Here is a 16,034-nt window from a genome sequence, read left to right as displayed (position 1 = left end):
AAAAATATATTAAAAAAATAAAATCAAAAATTTAATATTATAGGTAAAATAAAATAAATTATGGGTGCTTTAATAAATTAACTATTTGGGAATAGGCTGGAGATAAATTTTGTTCGTCTGTTTTGTGATTGACTGGGGAAGCTTCTAATTCTATAAAAATGCTTTTGGATAACAATCGTTTGTCGTGGTTAGGGACAGAGGCTAGTATGGAGGTATTGTCAAAATCAAAAGAGTGTTTGAATGTTAAGCTATGTTCGGATAATTTTAAGGCCGTGAAGTTACGGGAGGAGACGAAATATTTGTGCTGTGTTATGCGGTCTTTAAGCAAATTTTTTGTTTCGCCAATGTAGGATGCATTACAATTAGAAATGGAACAGGGGATATGGTACACAACATGCGAACGGTATTGAGGAGGAATTGGATCTTTAAGATTGGTGTAAATAAAAGACAGTTTGTTATGGGCTTTGAAGGCTAGGCGGAGGTTAGGGATGGAGGAATGTAATTGTTTATGAATGGTATATGTAAGAAAGGGGATGTAAAAATATTGTAGAGAATTTCCATTCCCCTATACAAATCATTACCTTACATTCAATGTTTAGACAAAAACACTATTGGAATTTGAAAAGAAATACTTTGACGTGGAATTCCCTACTTACAGAAATCTAACTAAATTCATTATGGCTGAATGGAAGTCAATGGAGATGGTGACCATTGATTCAACCCAGCCTTCTACATCTTTGTCATCATCCAGCTATGTCTCCCGACCTTGGAACCGCTATAAAAATTCCTTTTCTGCCCAAAAAAATAATAAGACAAGGGGTACTATAGGAAAATTCCACTGCTCTTAAACCAGTAAACGTCTTGACAACAGTCTGGCTTGTTCGGCTTCACCAAGTGGAGCACGAAAAGACACCACATCCTGAACCCGAACCTACAAACCCAGTATCTTTTGGGAAGCATTTCTGAAGGAGAAGTCCTCTTAGGTACTCCAGTTGCTAAAGCCCAGAGTGCGGAAGGCATATTTCTGCCAATCCGCCTAGTCAGTGATAGCGGCAGCCAGGACTTATTCATGACCACCGAGTGTACCAAAAGGCTTGGACCAACAATCAAACCATCATCGGGATAGGATAAATCCCAATAGTAAGTACTCAAGGATGAACTGATATCACTAATTCTCTCAAATCTTTCTCTTTCCTGATACAATCAAGAGGAGGTCTCAATGCAGTAATGGATACATTTGGGGTCATTGAGGAATTCAATGTAGTAAAAGCAACATCTGAAGAGGATGATTATTTGGAGAAAAATCATCAGATAACACATTAGAGGTTAAACTCTGGTCGATTTGGGGTCTCTCTTTCCGTGAGAGAAAACATATCTTCCCTTAAAAACCCAGATGATCAAGCACTAAAACACTTGTATAATCTGGAAAATAAATTGAACAAAAATACACTGTTAAAAGAGCAATATTATCTTTGCATGAAGGACTATCTTGACCTTGGTCATATGCACTTAGTATCTGCAGGAGTTGCCACCCGTTATAGAATACTCCACCTCCCTATTTTTAAGGAACGATAAAATCTAAATCAGGTTTTTCTTCAACGCTGTTTAAATTGGGACCTGACCCTGTCTTACTTCAGGCATCCTGAATTTATGTTAAATTAGTGTGGAAGGTGGGGGGTTAATTGTGATACTTTTCTGCTTATTAATAACACTTATATTTCTTTTAATAAAAATATGATTTCCTGGAGGGGCAACTTGTGTTAGTATGTTAGTAAGTGATAATTAATTATAAGGGTTAATAGAAATTTATATCAGATGGTCTCATAAGTGAATATGTAGTTATTTCTTATCTGTGTGATATCTTCGCCACCGTGGTCACGTCTTCGTCGTTTCCCTTGTCCAGGTTCAGAGGTGGGCGAAAATGGTGAAAACCATGAATCTTCGCCCGGTGTCAGAAAAAAACGTCCATCTATCTCAGAGACTGGCCAGCTAGTCCTCGACTGGTGTGGTGGTAGGGGCAAGCCAGGTCCTAGCTTGCAAGGTGCAGAGTTTGGGGCAGCATTACAGTCGCAGTGGGTGGACTATGTCGGCTCATCCTCCAAGAGGACAAGGCGGGCAGACATACACCTTTTCAGAATCTACCTTCACAAGGACATAACCTGCCTACAGCAGGGGCCCCATCAATCACCCTCGGTGATATAAAGACATTTTTTTTTCTTAACTTTTGTTCAACTTAATTTAATTTTTATAATAGTTTTAAGTTGGGTTAAATTCCTTTTTTCATTTTTTATGTTTCTAGTTTAGTTTCAATATTTTGTTTTACAGTTTGTTATGTTCAATTATTTAAAATACAACAATAACAAAGTTCGGCTATTCATTTATTTTATTTTCACTACTTTTCTTTCTCCATATTAAGTGTTTTCACTTAGCTTATCCTTTTCTACAAGTCAACACTTGTAATGAAAAATCATTTTATATTCGTCTTCACCCTTGTATAGAGACAAATTTTGAGGTATACTCAAATAATAGTCTGTCAAGCTGTTATAGACTGTAACACAACCATCAATCAATCAACACAGGATAATATCCTTTTGAGGCATATACCACATAAATCAGCACTTAGCTTATCTTATGATTGTTCTCTCACAGCTGGCAATATTAATATGCGAATTTCGAGTCCTCTCTTGTGTTAATCATAGAAATAAACATATCTGTTGTAAAATTAAAATATTATATGTTCGATAAGGTTAGACACGAGAAGGTTATACATAAATAATTATACATTGTTATGTGCTCTTAATAAATGTATATAAAAACAGTTTTGGTTTTTTATAATGAACAACACATGGTGTCAGTGGTGAAAACTGTTAAGTTTCTGTAAGTTAAAAGTTTTTTTCACTTAGTTGTGTTTTTTTGAGAATAATAATGGCTCATTGGACATGCCCACCTTTGGCTCCTTTAAACTTGGAGGGTAACATGGCTTTTAATTGGAGAAACTTCAAACGAAATTTTTGTCATACATAATAGCATATTTTGATGAAGCTTCCGAAGAGAAAAAAGTTGCCATTTTATTGTATGTGGCAGGTAATGCAGCTAATGATATTTTTTATTCCTTTCACCTGACAGATAAAGAGAAAAAACACTTAGCATAGTAATTGATAAATTTGAGTATAACATACCCTAGTACGAGTATAACATACCGTCGACATTTATTTCTAACTAGAAAACAAGAGTGGGAAGAACCTTATGAACGATATATGGCTGAATTAAAAAATTTTAATTCAACATATGAATTGGGCACATTATCGAGCAGTTTAGTAAGATATGTATTTATATGCAGGATCAGAGATAAAGCAATGCAAGAAAAATTGTTAACACTAGGGAATATAGATAGTAGAAAAGCTTTAGAACTGTGTAGAATGCATGCAACTATCAATCAGCAGTAATCAATATTTAAACTGAGCCCAAAGAGGTTATAGATGGTGTACTCGAAAGTGATAATTTAAGTGAGTCGGACACAGCTACTAATAAAAATAATAAAGCAGATAAATCTAAGTGCGAATATTGTGGATATAGTCACTTGAGAGGGCAGTGCCCTGCGTTTAGAAAGTTGTGTTCAAAATTCAAGAAGAAATTATAAAGTTTGTCGAAGTACAAAGAAATCAGATCTATTAGAAGATGGACATAATCAAAGTGATGGAGAATATGTAATAAACAGCTTGTCACTGGAAATTCTAGACTCAAGGAAGGAATTAGGTAAAGACTGGTACACAACTCAGTTAAATATAAAAGGATCTGAGGTTATGTTCTAGATTGACACCAGAGCCTATTGCAATGTTATGAGTGCGAATCAATTTAAAAAACTTTGTGTTAGACAACAGGAACTTAACCGATTACAGTTAAAATTACATCTTTTTCAAATAATATAATACCAGTATTAGGAAAGATTGATCTTGATTGCTTTTATAACAAAACATGGCATAGGTTGGAATTTTATGCTGCCTTACAATTGTGCGAATATTTTAGGACTGAAAGCCAGTGAGAAACTGGGTTTGATTAGAAGAATTGATACTGCTATAGTTTGGGACATTATTCCTGCTCAGTATTCTGATTCATTTGATGTTGGCATTGGGTGCATACCACAAATTGTCAAGATTGAAATAAATCCAGATATTGCTCTAGCGATATCTCCTGTACACAGAATTCCACATTCATTAATGCCTCAAGTGAAATCCGAATTAGGTAAGATGGAAAAGTTAGAGATAATTGGATAAGTTAACGAACCGGCAGAATGGGTAAATCAAATGGTAGTGGTTTTGAAAAAAGATAAAACAATAAGGTTATGTTTAGATCCAATAACATTAAACAGTGCCATCAAATGAGCTCATTTTCCATTTCCAACTATTGAGGAACTCTCGAGCAATATCCATTTTTATTGCAAATTTGATGCTGTCAAGGTTTTGGATGCTTCATCTTGACGAGTCTAGTCAAAACTATGCACATTTCTAATGCCATAGGGAAGATACTGTTCCAAATGACTTCCGGTAGGCATCTCTAGTGCACCAAAAATTTTTCATAAAGTAATTAGCAAAATATTCCGAGGAAAAAAAAATGTGATCACTTTTCAAAATGATATCTTACTTTGGGCAGACAGCAAGGAGTAAATGTATAACGTATTGCTCTCAGTTTTAGGACAAGCTAAAAAGAATCAAATTAAATTCAATATAGATAAGTGTTTGTTTATGGTCCAGACAGTCACATTTTTGGGTTATACATTCAGTTCAAGCGGAATGAGTATAGATGAAGAAAAAGCCTGTCAATAAGAAATCACTGGAAAGGATCTTAGGAATGTTCAATTATGTATCGAAATTTATTCCCAATTATGCTCTCCAGGTGGCGCCTCTCAGAGAACTGTTAAAAGAAGATGATGAGTTCGTGTGGATAGAACATGTTGATTTAGCTTTTAATAAAGTAAAGTTACAATTATGCAAAGCTCCAGTTCTAGGCTATTATGACCCAAACAAACCATTAACATTAAGTGTAGATGCCAGTTCAGTGTGACTCAGTGCTGCGTTAATTTAAGATGGCAAACCGCTGGCTTATGTTTCCAAAGCGTTGACTGAGGTTCAAACTAGATATTCTCTATGTGAGAAAGAATAACTAAGCATATGTTTACAGACTTCAGTTGATAAATAAACCAGGCTGATTACTACACCTAGTGTACACGCTCTCAAGAGACGATGGACCTTCAGGTTATGATCAAATTGGGGGATTTAATGAAGATATTGAAGTACAGGTAGCACTCTTGTCTAAACATTTGCCCATTACTCAGGAGGTGTGGAAAGAAATTTCAGATATGACAGAAACAGATTCAGACACACAATCAATAAAAAAATATGTCACCCAAGGTTGACCACGATATTATCGAAACGTTGAGGACTGTGCTAAGTCTTTTTATCATTTCAGGGACGAACTCAATGTTATTGATGGCCTGTTGTTCCAGGGAGATTGATAAACTATGTGGTTATTAAACTTAGCATAAAGTATCAGGATTCAAAAGTCAAACTAGAAATGACCTACAGAGAAGTGAAAGACCCTACCTTGGATGGAGGTGGGTTGTGACCTATGCGAATGCAACCAAAAGCAATATTTTTTAATCATGGACGCTTTATCTAATTTCTCTGAAGTAATGCAGCTGGAAGATTTAACTAGCAATACTGTCATAACTAAGATGAAATCAATATTTGCAAGACATGGGATACCAGTAATGGTTTATACGGACGACGCTTTATACTTCACTTCAAGATTATTTTCGGAATTCGCTAAAAACGGGTTTAACTCATATAGTTTCTAGCCCGCACTATCCCAAATCAAATGGTTTGGCAGAAAGTGCTGTAAAAAGCATGAAGATTTTCATAAAAGCAACCGAAGCTGGAGAGGATATTTATCTGGCCCTATTAAATTTCAGGAACACACCATGTGGTAAAATTCATTCTCCAACTTCAAATTTAATGGGAAGGAACCTGAGGACAACCTTGCCCTGTACTCTCCAATCACTTCCGAGGCTGATAGGAAGCTACTGATTGAAGATTGAATTAAATCTAAAAACTTTATCGACCGACATGCAACCACAAGGTCTCCATATTTTGAAAGATAGGATGTATGGTTTAGAAAAGGGCCATCATTGCCTTGGATACCTGGAACAGTAACTGACAAAGGAAGAGGCCCGAACTCGTATATCATACAGGAACAACAAGGAGGTGGTTATGTCCGAAATGAAGCTCATATTTCACCAAGGCAAATTCCAGACATGGAAGTCCCAAATAGTGTGGAACAAGATAGCAGCCATAGTCCTTCAACAAATCAAGAGGAGCCAGCACCTGCAATGTCGTATCCAACAGGGAGTTATTACAGAAGAAAACAAGATATGGGCATGTTGTGAAACCGCCAAGAAGACTTTTCGAAGAAAGTTGAAAGTGAAAAAAAAAAAAAAAATATCAGTGGAGTGTTTGAGTATCAGTTTCAGTTCTTCTGTCTACATTTTATTGTAATGTAGTATTTTTTGGGAGTTGTATTTGATTTTGTTTGAATTTTCTTTCATTTTACTGTCAAAATTTAGTGTAATGTAGTATTTTAGAATTAGTTTCATTTTTATTATTTAGTATATGATTGTTAGTTTTATTTATTATATCTTAATTTTCTTTAAGGAGGGGAGATGTAAAATTAAAATATCAATGTTTGATAAGGCTAGATATGAGGAGGTTATACATAAACAACTGTACAGCAATGTTCTCTTAATAAATGTGTATAAAAACAGTTTTGGTGTTTTATAATGAACAAAATAATATCTATTTACCATTACCTAAATCCTTATTTTCAATTATTTATCACTTAACATCTCTGGTATTGGTATTAACTAACGTTTACTTAACAAGAATAAATCTAACTTTTTTGTATATTCTATGTGGTTTATATTTCATTTGGTAATTTCAACATAACATAGTAAATAGGGGGTACAATGGCCTGATCGTTTCACATAGAGTGAGGGAGACAGACATCCACACCGTTTCTCTCCTTTGTACTCCTGTTACCCTATCCATTTTACCCTGTAGTGGAACTAATATTCTAGATTCGTGCTATAAAAGTTTATCAGATCAGTTGTCTGCCTCTTCTACATATGTAGGATTAGAAAATTCTTGAACAAAACATGTTTGTTCAAAATCATCAAATCTTTTTTCTCTGGTACTTAGGAGCATATAGGAAGTTTTTCTCAGGTGTAGATTTTGATAAAAACATAGTGATGGGAAAGTTACAGGTTTAAATGATCTGTGATATGTTGAGGTTTTTGTACTGAGAATTTTTTTTAGCAGTATTACTCAGTTCAGGGTTTGGCTTATTAAATTAAAGCCTCCTTTGTCAGATTATTTGAAAATGTTAAAACATTATATATAAATTCCGTAGCACTGAACATAGTGGATTAGTCATGAATTTAGAAATATTTTTTTATTTATTTGTGATTACTGAAGTTCTGAAATTGGTAAATTCATTAGCCTGGCAATTTATTGTGTTGTTACTTGGTGTGCTTGATACAAATATCCTTCATTATTTTTTCATCTTAGAGATGAAATTGTATATTAGTGTTTAGTTAAAAGAATCAATTACCTAAACAGGTAGGAATGTTAAACAAATTCCCAACAAAGCAATACAATTCTTTAATTGCTAGTAAGTACAATTATTATTAATTTTGACTGATCTTCAAGAACCACAAAAATATATATCATTAACAGTCAAGAAAAAAGTTATCAATATGTATGTACAATAAAATGTATATCATTAATATAAATTACAATATAATATATATCATTAACAGTCAAGAAAAAAATTATCAATATGTATGTACAATATAATGATTATACTTTTTTGTTCCAGGAGTCACATGTTTAATTGTTTTTGCATTAGCAATGCTAATTCCTTTCATACAGATGTCTTATATCTTCAACGGTGCTCTGTTAGTTATCATCCCTATAATGGGTCGATCTGGTTCAGGATTTAATGCTGAAGGGCTAATTGCTGTATTAAGTTGCCTTATGTTCTTACTAATATTTAATCATTGGGTAATATTAATTACTATTTTGTGTTTACAATTTATGTATTAGTTAATTTCCTATTATATGTTTACTGTATAATTCTTGGGAGTACCATTAATTAATATTTTATACATAGATACTGAGTTGATCATATCTCATGAAACCTCTTGTTATAGGTCCCTCTCTTTTGTATATTAGATAACTTTAGGAAGGCTATAAAGTATTTAAATGGTATTTTTATGGTTGCATTTTTAGTTCTTTTATTGACACCCTTAGGGTTTCCTTACTCATCAGATCAAAGATCACTTGCTCCACAACGCTACATGGTTTTGGTAATTATTGTTTCATAAAGTAAGATTTTATCATTTACTCAACTAGCTTATTGGTTGTTTTATGTTAATTTAATATATTTTTGTACAGCATGTTGAACAAATTTTTCATGAATTTGATGGTAGTGTGAGTAACGATAAAGGAGGTTATTGGATTATTAATCTGGATATAAACAGCCCTCATACTGTAAGCAGACTCATTCCTGAAATAAATATAGCCAAGAGAGTAGATACATGTGATACTAAGTTGTATTGTGGATTACCATATTTGATTCCAGTTTTTTCAATTATAAGGTATAAATTAATGTTTTATAATGGTAGTTATAAAAATCTTAAAAATAGCTCAATATAAAATTAAATGAGATATTGTGTAACATGTTGTTATCATACATGTAAGTTTTGTAGATATTTATTTGTTGGTATATATTTTTTCTCCATTGGACATGTTTGTTATATTGTTTCTTAATTGTCATTTACTTACAATGTTTTATACACTTAATATGAATATAGGTATTAAAGTGTTCTAAAAGCTGAAAGGCATAAAAGAGGGGGAAAAAAGAAGATTAAACAAAAAATCACATATATTAATAACATAAACCTCAAAACCATTTTTTATTTTGTTACTTCACTTTAAAGCACCACAGCTGTAAGACCTATTATACACCATTATCATAATGAGGTGTTCAGAGCTTGAGATTAATATATTCTATAAATTTAATTAAAGTTCACTGTTCATTTGTTAGTTGAGCTTCTTAGGATTCAATAGTTGCTTGGCACAAATTTAATCTTAATCCTAATCCTACCAGTAGCCTGTAATAGCTTCTGGGCTTACCCTCCATATCCCTGAATTTCTTTACAGGAGGTGCTGCCTCTTTCAGCAGTTTAACTGCAGCCTTGATTGCCGACTCTGGGGGGAGTCTTGCAGTCCTAGCCTTAACTGACCGCTGGTTTTAGTGGGAACCTTGCCATCTTACATGCAGACTCTTTGGTGGCCCCGTCACTTCAGAAACAGCTACTAAGAATCGGCCCTTCTTCCTTTTACGCCTTTTCTGAGTCTTGGTGAGGAGTGGTATGGACAGCTTCACATCCTGAGATGCTATGTAATGTCCAACTCCAAGCCTTTACCAATTACAGAGAGGCTAGGATTTTTCAATGAAAAAGGAGGTATACTAGAAAAGGGTAATGTATACTTATCATTGGGTTGGGGTCATCGGAAGGATGGGCAACTAGATCTGCCTGAGGTAAGATTGTCTCATCCTCTTCCTGCTCCCCATCTGGGCATCGAGTTCTCCAATCTCCTCCATTAAAGATGGTAAAAAGGTTCCAATGGAGGATTTGCTGATAGTCTCTGTATTCATAAAGTTATCTTTATTTTTTACTCTCTGCCTGGTAATTTCTGGCATATGGGGAGGGGGGCTATTCTACAGATAACCTACCTATTCTAACCACAGTGGGGAGGGAACAGTCTATTTGTCTGTGCTTACTTAATACTATTTTGAGCTAAAAACTTAACCAATTCATAGGTTTCAGTGTTCAAATTACATAGTAATATTCCAAGAATATTTAGGACAGTTTGAGTTCAAAATATTTAAAACATATATGTTGTTTGTTCACTTGTATATATGAAAGGTTTTTTTGCATGAACAATTCAAAAGATTTCCAATTTTCATGTCTCAAATTATTCAGACCCGTGGGCTCCCACCAAATTCATAGCCTGCCTAAAACATCCGTCTATGTACAATGTAGCTATGAGTGAGGTCTCAGTGAGTATAATTCTGGGTTAATATAAGCTTATAGATAGCTGAATATTTTCAGATATTTGATTTTGATATTTTCCAGTGGGGAACATAATTACTTATTAGGTATACTGCTACTTAAAGATTGTTATTATAAAGAATGCAGCTTTACCAATTTTATGTGTTGAATAGATTTTCTTGGTAACATTGTATTGTTTATTAGAATGAAAAAAATATAGCTTACATTTTGAATGGATTGAAGAGATGAATGCGAGAGTTCTCACTGAGTTAAACTAGTTATTTTAACTTAAACAATCTTGTTATTAATGTTAGGTCAGTGGACAATAACCACTACTATAAGTAACAATTTAACAAGTATGTTGATCCTACTATTTATTCATCAATTGTGTTAAAACATATATTCATGTGCATACATCTACATATCAGTATTCATCATAAGTGCTCGTATTACAATTATGCATCCTTTTATACAAAATTTACTCATAATCTTTAGTGTTTTTTGGTTAGTGAAATTTCATTATTCCGTTTATTTTTTTTAGGATCTAGCTGAATACTATTGAATAGTATAATATGGCCTAAAAAATTATGTTTATTGTAGTCCTTATATTTTCCATTATATTTGTCTATATAATGATCTTATGTAAATAATTTACCCCAAAATAGATACCTATCCTTTTTTTATAAGCTCCATTCCATATCCACTTGTTTCTAGCTGTGGTTCCCAATAATCCTCTGAGGTATCTGAAGAGAAGATGCTAACATATTATATTGTTGAGGTGTGTGTTTAATTCAGGCACCAATGTAAGAGGTGAGATGCAGGTGAAGGTCTCAGACATTGTGTATTCAGTAAAGATTAGAATAACTGGACAGGAGAGGAATTGACAGGATGATCAGAGGTGTTAGAGTGTCAATTTACACACCACATATGAACGGCTAGTTTTAAGGGTGTATGCCTTAGATCATTACAGGTATCCACATTTTGTTGGATCCAACTGCAGTCGACTGAGGGAAAGCAAGTCTTAAAGATATTTGCTCTAGTCCTTGAAGCATAGGAACCATACTCTGTATGGCATTTGCCTTTAGTTGAGTGGGTAGTGCAAGTTCTAAGGGGGTGCACCTTAGATCCTTGCAAAAAGTACAGAGACAGCTAGGGTTGTTCTCCCTTGGCTACGCTCACAGATATTAAAGAACAAGGGACCCAAAGGAGATTTTGAATATCAAAATAGTGGTAGAATTATCTGATCTACTAACAGTGTGTTAACTTACAATAACATAAACTAAAATGAGATAGTAGTTACATGAATAGTTATTTCTATCTCGGTCGCTAGGTTATGTCAGGTCAGGCTGTAATGGCTCTCATAACTCTTGGCTGTACGGCTCTAGTGGCAGCTCCTAAAAGTTGTTATTTACTTGGAGACCAGAAGGTAGGATTAGGCTGCTACAATTGAATTCAGTGTTACCATTGGTTAATATCCTTATAATTCACTGTCATGTCACATTGATCAGATATTGACCAGATTATAATTTTAATACAATATGTAAATCTAAAATTAACACTTTTTTTTAAATATTGAAACATAAAGTGGTTTTATTGATTGTTTTTTCAATTTATTATAATCTAAATATTTAAATCTAGGGAAACACATTGGACTGATACTCCAAAACCTATCATCTCTATCCCAACTGAACTGAAAATGATTAATATGAGACTGATTGATAGGCATATTCGAAGATACCACTTCAGCGTAATAGGTAAGTACAGTGAACATATACTCTGAGTGTCGTATTTGGAATTTATCCAATGTTGCTTTTTTTAATTTATTTATCTATTTTTTATAAGTTATCAACTATTTGCTGTTGTTGAGAGGCTAGTACATTGTAACAAAAAATCTAGTATGGGGGCCTATTACTCAACTTTCACTCACCACTCTTCTTTGAGTTGCAATTAATCCTTGTTCATTTCAAAACATTAACTTCTTCATTATTCACAATGGCAATACTTTCACTATATTTCCATTTATAGGTCAAGTAAAAAATCAGTAAAATCGATGACATAAAGTGACATTTCCAGACAGTCGATGTGTCAATATTATTGCTCCTATTTTTGGAAATGTGTTCTCAACTTAAAAAAAAAAGAAGATATGATTAATAATATTATTAAGATTGATTATGAAATCCTTTTACTGTTTATAACCATCCCTTTTTTACTATTAGTTAAAGTATGAAATGGTTAATTGTTTCAAACAAAATTAAAGGTTTTTAGGAGGAAGCCATTTTGAAAATTCGGCATTAAGCCCTGCTAAACTATTTCAATGAGGACAAGACTGTTCTTATACTGTTGGAGAAAATATTTTTAAATTTGGGTAAATGGTACAGATACTCAATAGAGACAGGGAGGACTCGCCAAGTTTTATTGTTACTCTTAATGTTTACAAGTACTTATACATTATAATAATAATTTTCAACCACAGACCTATTGCTCGATATTCCCGCACCTTACCCCATGAGGTACAGAATTTTATTATTTAGTATGTAAGTGCTAGTTTTATTTATTATATCTTAATTTTCTTTAAGGAGGGGAGATGTAAAATTAAAATATCAATGTTTGATAAGGCTAGACATGAGTAGGCTATATATAAACAACTGTATATCGTCAGGTCCAAATAGCATCGTAAATTGTGCCTTGAAACTGGCTATTAAGACAAGACAAGAACTTTCCATAGAAGTCAACAACTCTTTTTCTCAGAGGATGGACCTTTTTTACACAGCAACGTCTTGTGTTACCAAAAGGAAAAGGGCCCCCAGATGATCCTGCTTCTTGTTGGCCAATTCGTCTCTTGGGCTCTGCAAACAAATGCTGGAAATGATCATATAATGATGGCCTCTAGTGAAGAAGCTCAAGGATTGGCCAATAACCAATATAGTTTTCAGAGAGGCAGATCGAATCAATTTTGTATTCAAAGCTGCTCAAGAATCTATCATAGTTAAGAAATGGAAATAGGGGTGGTGAGAAATGCAGTATCATTATAGTGTTGAATTGAAGGAATGTATTTAAGTCAGGTAGGTGTGGTTATATCATAAAGAGAATGGAAGTCTCTCAATACCTCATGAGCATTATTACGAGGATAGAAACTTCAGAAATTATAAAGAAGCTGAATTGAATTTTTTTTATTTATCCCTTATCTGGTCATTTTTAGCATGTAAAGAAGGGTCCTGTAGGTTACCAACATATTCTACCCTGAGTGGGAAAGTGGAGTTTTCATTCTGTGGAGTGACCAAGAAATCAACAACACAAGGCAGCCTGCCTAGGCCAGAATAGCAAAAACTCAGCTTGTGAAAATATAAAACACAAAACAGTAACATGTGGTTTGCAACTCCTTGAATTTAAGTGCAAAAATTGACTTGAAAGTTTAATAAAAACATTTGCAGTGCTAATTTAAAAGAGTAAAAGGCCACTGCAAATTGAAAACAACAAAAATACTGAGTTTCAGACAAAAAATAGAAATATCGACATGGATGAATTGAAACGTTCATAATATAGAGGGTTTTAAAGCAAAGATTTTACATAAAAAGTCTGCATAAAATAATTTAAGAAAGAAAATATTTGAAATCAAAGTGAAAAATCGACAAATTTAAGAAAATAAACATTGAAACGTTGTTACCTTACCTCTAGAAATATGATAATTTTAGAAAGTATAGCCAGTATATTTGTGTCAAACAATCACAATATGAACAAAAGTGTGCTAGCTATGTATTGGGTAAATTTTACACAAGGAATAAATCTAATTATTTCCTTAGAACAATCAATCCATATTATCTTATTCCTTATATTTTAGCAATTAATCTATTTGAAAATTTTTGTTATAAATACAAAATTTAAGTTTCATTAAAACTTAACATTCTCCAATGTACCTTTAGTTGACATCCTGGTTGATAAATACAGATGGGTGCTCTGAAAAAGACGAGAAAAGTCAGATTCTCACTCTTCAACTGTAGTAAAATAAGAAAGAAATTATACCTTGATAGATAAGAGATGTACTGGAATACCTCATTGTCCGAAAGATGGGCTCACCATCTAATTTCTCAAATAGCAGTATGGATGTCCTGGAAATATGGAGAAGTGGACTATCACCCCACCCCACTGCTTACTGGGCCTATTTAGTCCGCCACAAGCTAGATGAAGAATATATGATCATATGCTGCTTGCACTTTTGAAGATAAAACAATGGAACTTGCATTTTTTGGTTCCCTATGTATTGCTTGAGAAAAGGAAGAGCTAGACACTTGGATAGAATTCTATTCTGGGAATCCTGGTTGCTCTGGTGATCTCTCTTGGCAGGAGAATTAAAGTACTGTTGTAGAATATGCAGCACAAAGTAGCAGATGTCTTAGAATACAGGAGTGAGAAAGGAGAGGCCCTTGCTCTGCCATTTGCCTGCAATTGTTTTATAACCCAGTAAAGAAGTAGGTCCTAAGCTATAAAATAATGCCTGACAGTGGTTCTTTTATACACAGAAACCATTATGGAAGACTTGGTTATTTGAACACATAGGATCTTAACCTGTACTTATGTTGAAAACTTGAATTTTCAATTTATAACTACCAAATTCTTTCATAGATCATATTTATGCATTTTTTGTTACTGCTATTAAAGATATATTGTTAATTATTTTAAATAAACAAAATTAAAGGCACATTAAAGCAATCATTTTTGAAAACTTGTGCATTGATATCACGAGTTTAGTCAAAATCATTGGAGTCATTTTTGAGAAAATGGTATGAAGTGGTAGTTCTGATAAGCTGATTTTAGCGAAAAAGTTGCTGTAACGTCCCAAGCATATAATTTCTGTAGAAAACAGTCTTCAAAAAATTACAAGAGAGGCATCCTTCTAGCTCTGTAAATGCAAAGCTATTAATATCATTTCTGTAGAAAATGATACGAGAAAGATAACGGACATTCTTCTAGCACTATTGATGCGAAACCACTTATATCATCTCTGTAGAAATATTACAAATAGAAAAAATGATATGTAATATCTCTTTTATGAGTAAATAGTTATTTATATATATATAAATGGTTTTTAATATTTTTTTATTTTATATTGTAATATGCTCTTTTTTAGTAAATAGTATATTTCAATGTATAAAGGGTTTTTAATATGTTTTATTTTATGTATAATTTTAATATTGTTATTTTAAGCAAAAAGCAAGCTAACCAGTTTTCTTTGTCTAAAAGAAATACGCTGTTTTCAAAACAAGAAAGATGGCAGTGCGCGTCCTTCCAAAGTGTTCGTTGGGTTGGTTGTGTTAAGATGGATTGAAGTTTTTCAACCTTTGTCGTTTCTATACAGTAATTATAGAAAAAGAAAAATCAAAGAAGAAATAGAAAAACATAACAATTGTCAATAGACTGTTCGCATCACAAACCATAACAAGTAAAGCGGAGCGATTGTACCACAATCGATTATTTTAGATTGATCAGTAAACATCGAAGACAGAGGAGAGGAGAGAAGCATTCGTTGTTTGGGCGCAGAGGTGAAAGGAGGTCTGCAGGATGAGGAGGTCCTCATCAATTTCTGTCCGAGAAGGAAGCCATTTTGGACGCTAGGACAATAACATTGGAAACAAAGAAGATACCAGGAATCATCAAAAGAAGATCGTGAACTTGGTTAGTTTTGCTATACATAAAAATAGATTCATGTATAAAATAGATATTAATTTAATTAAGTGTAATTATAATAAGTCTGTTTTCTGATTGCCTAGCAACCCGCCCTGAGATTAAGAGTCTCTCTTTTATATTATAAAGTTTAAATAAAATTCTATTATCTATTTGATATTAAAGTTTTTAAATTTCAACCCAA

The 16,034-nt window shown here is 33.3% G+C and overlaps 1 protein-coding gene across 2 annotated transcripts in view; it reads left to right on the top strand.

Annotated features, from left to right (window-relative positions):
- LOC112211468 (endoplasmic reticulum metallopeptidase 1-like) overlaps positions 1-16,034 on the top strand; it is an 86,686-nt gene that overhangs the window by 48,067 nt on the left and 22,585 nt on the right. For both annotated transcript variants that reach the window (XM_067053134.1, XM_067053135.1), the window contains exons 8-11: positions 7,930-8,114; positions 8,264-8,419; positions 8,508-8,710; positions 11,810-11,925. In XM_067053134.1, coding sequence (XP_066909235.1) covers positions 7,930-8,114; positions 8,264-8,419; positions 8,508-8,710; positions 11,810-11,925 — 660 coding nt within the window. The remainder of the gene's footprint in view (positions 1-7,929; positions 8,115-8,263; positions 8,420-8,507; positions 8,711-11,809; positions 11,926-16,034) is intronic.

This window comes from Halyomorpha halys, unplaced genomic scaffold (genome assembly GCF_000696795.3).
Source record: "Halyomorpha halys isolate HHAL.00 unplaced genomic scaffold, Hhal_1.1 Scaffold1009.1, whole genome shotgun sequence".
Lineage (NCBI taxonomy): Eukaryota > Metazoa > Arthropoda > Insecta > Hemiptera > Pentatomidae > Halyomorpha > Halyomorpha halys.
Note: the sequence above shows the minus strand (reverse complement) of the source record. Positions and strands in the feature narration are given on the sequence as shown.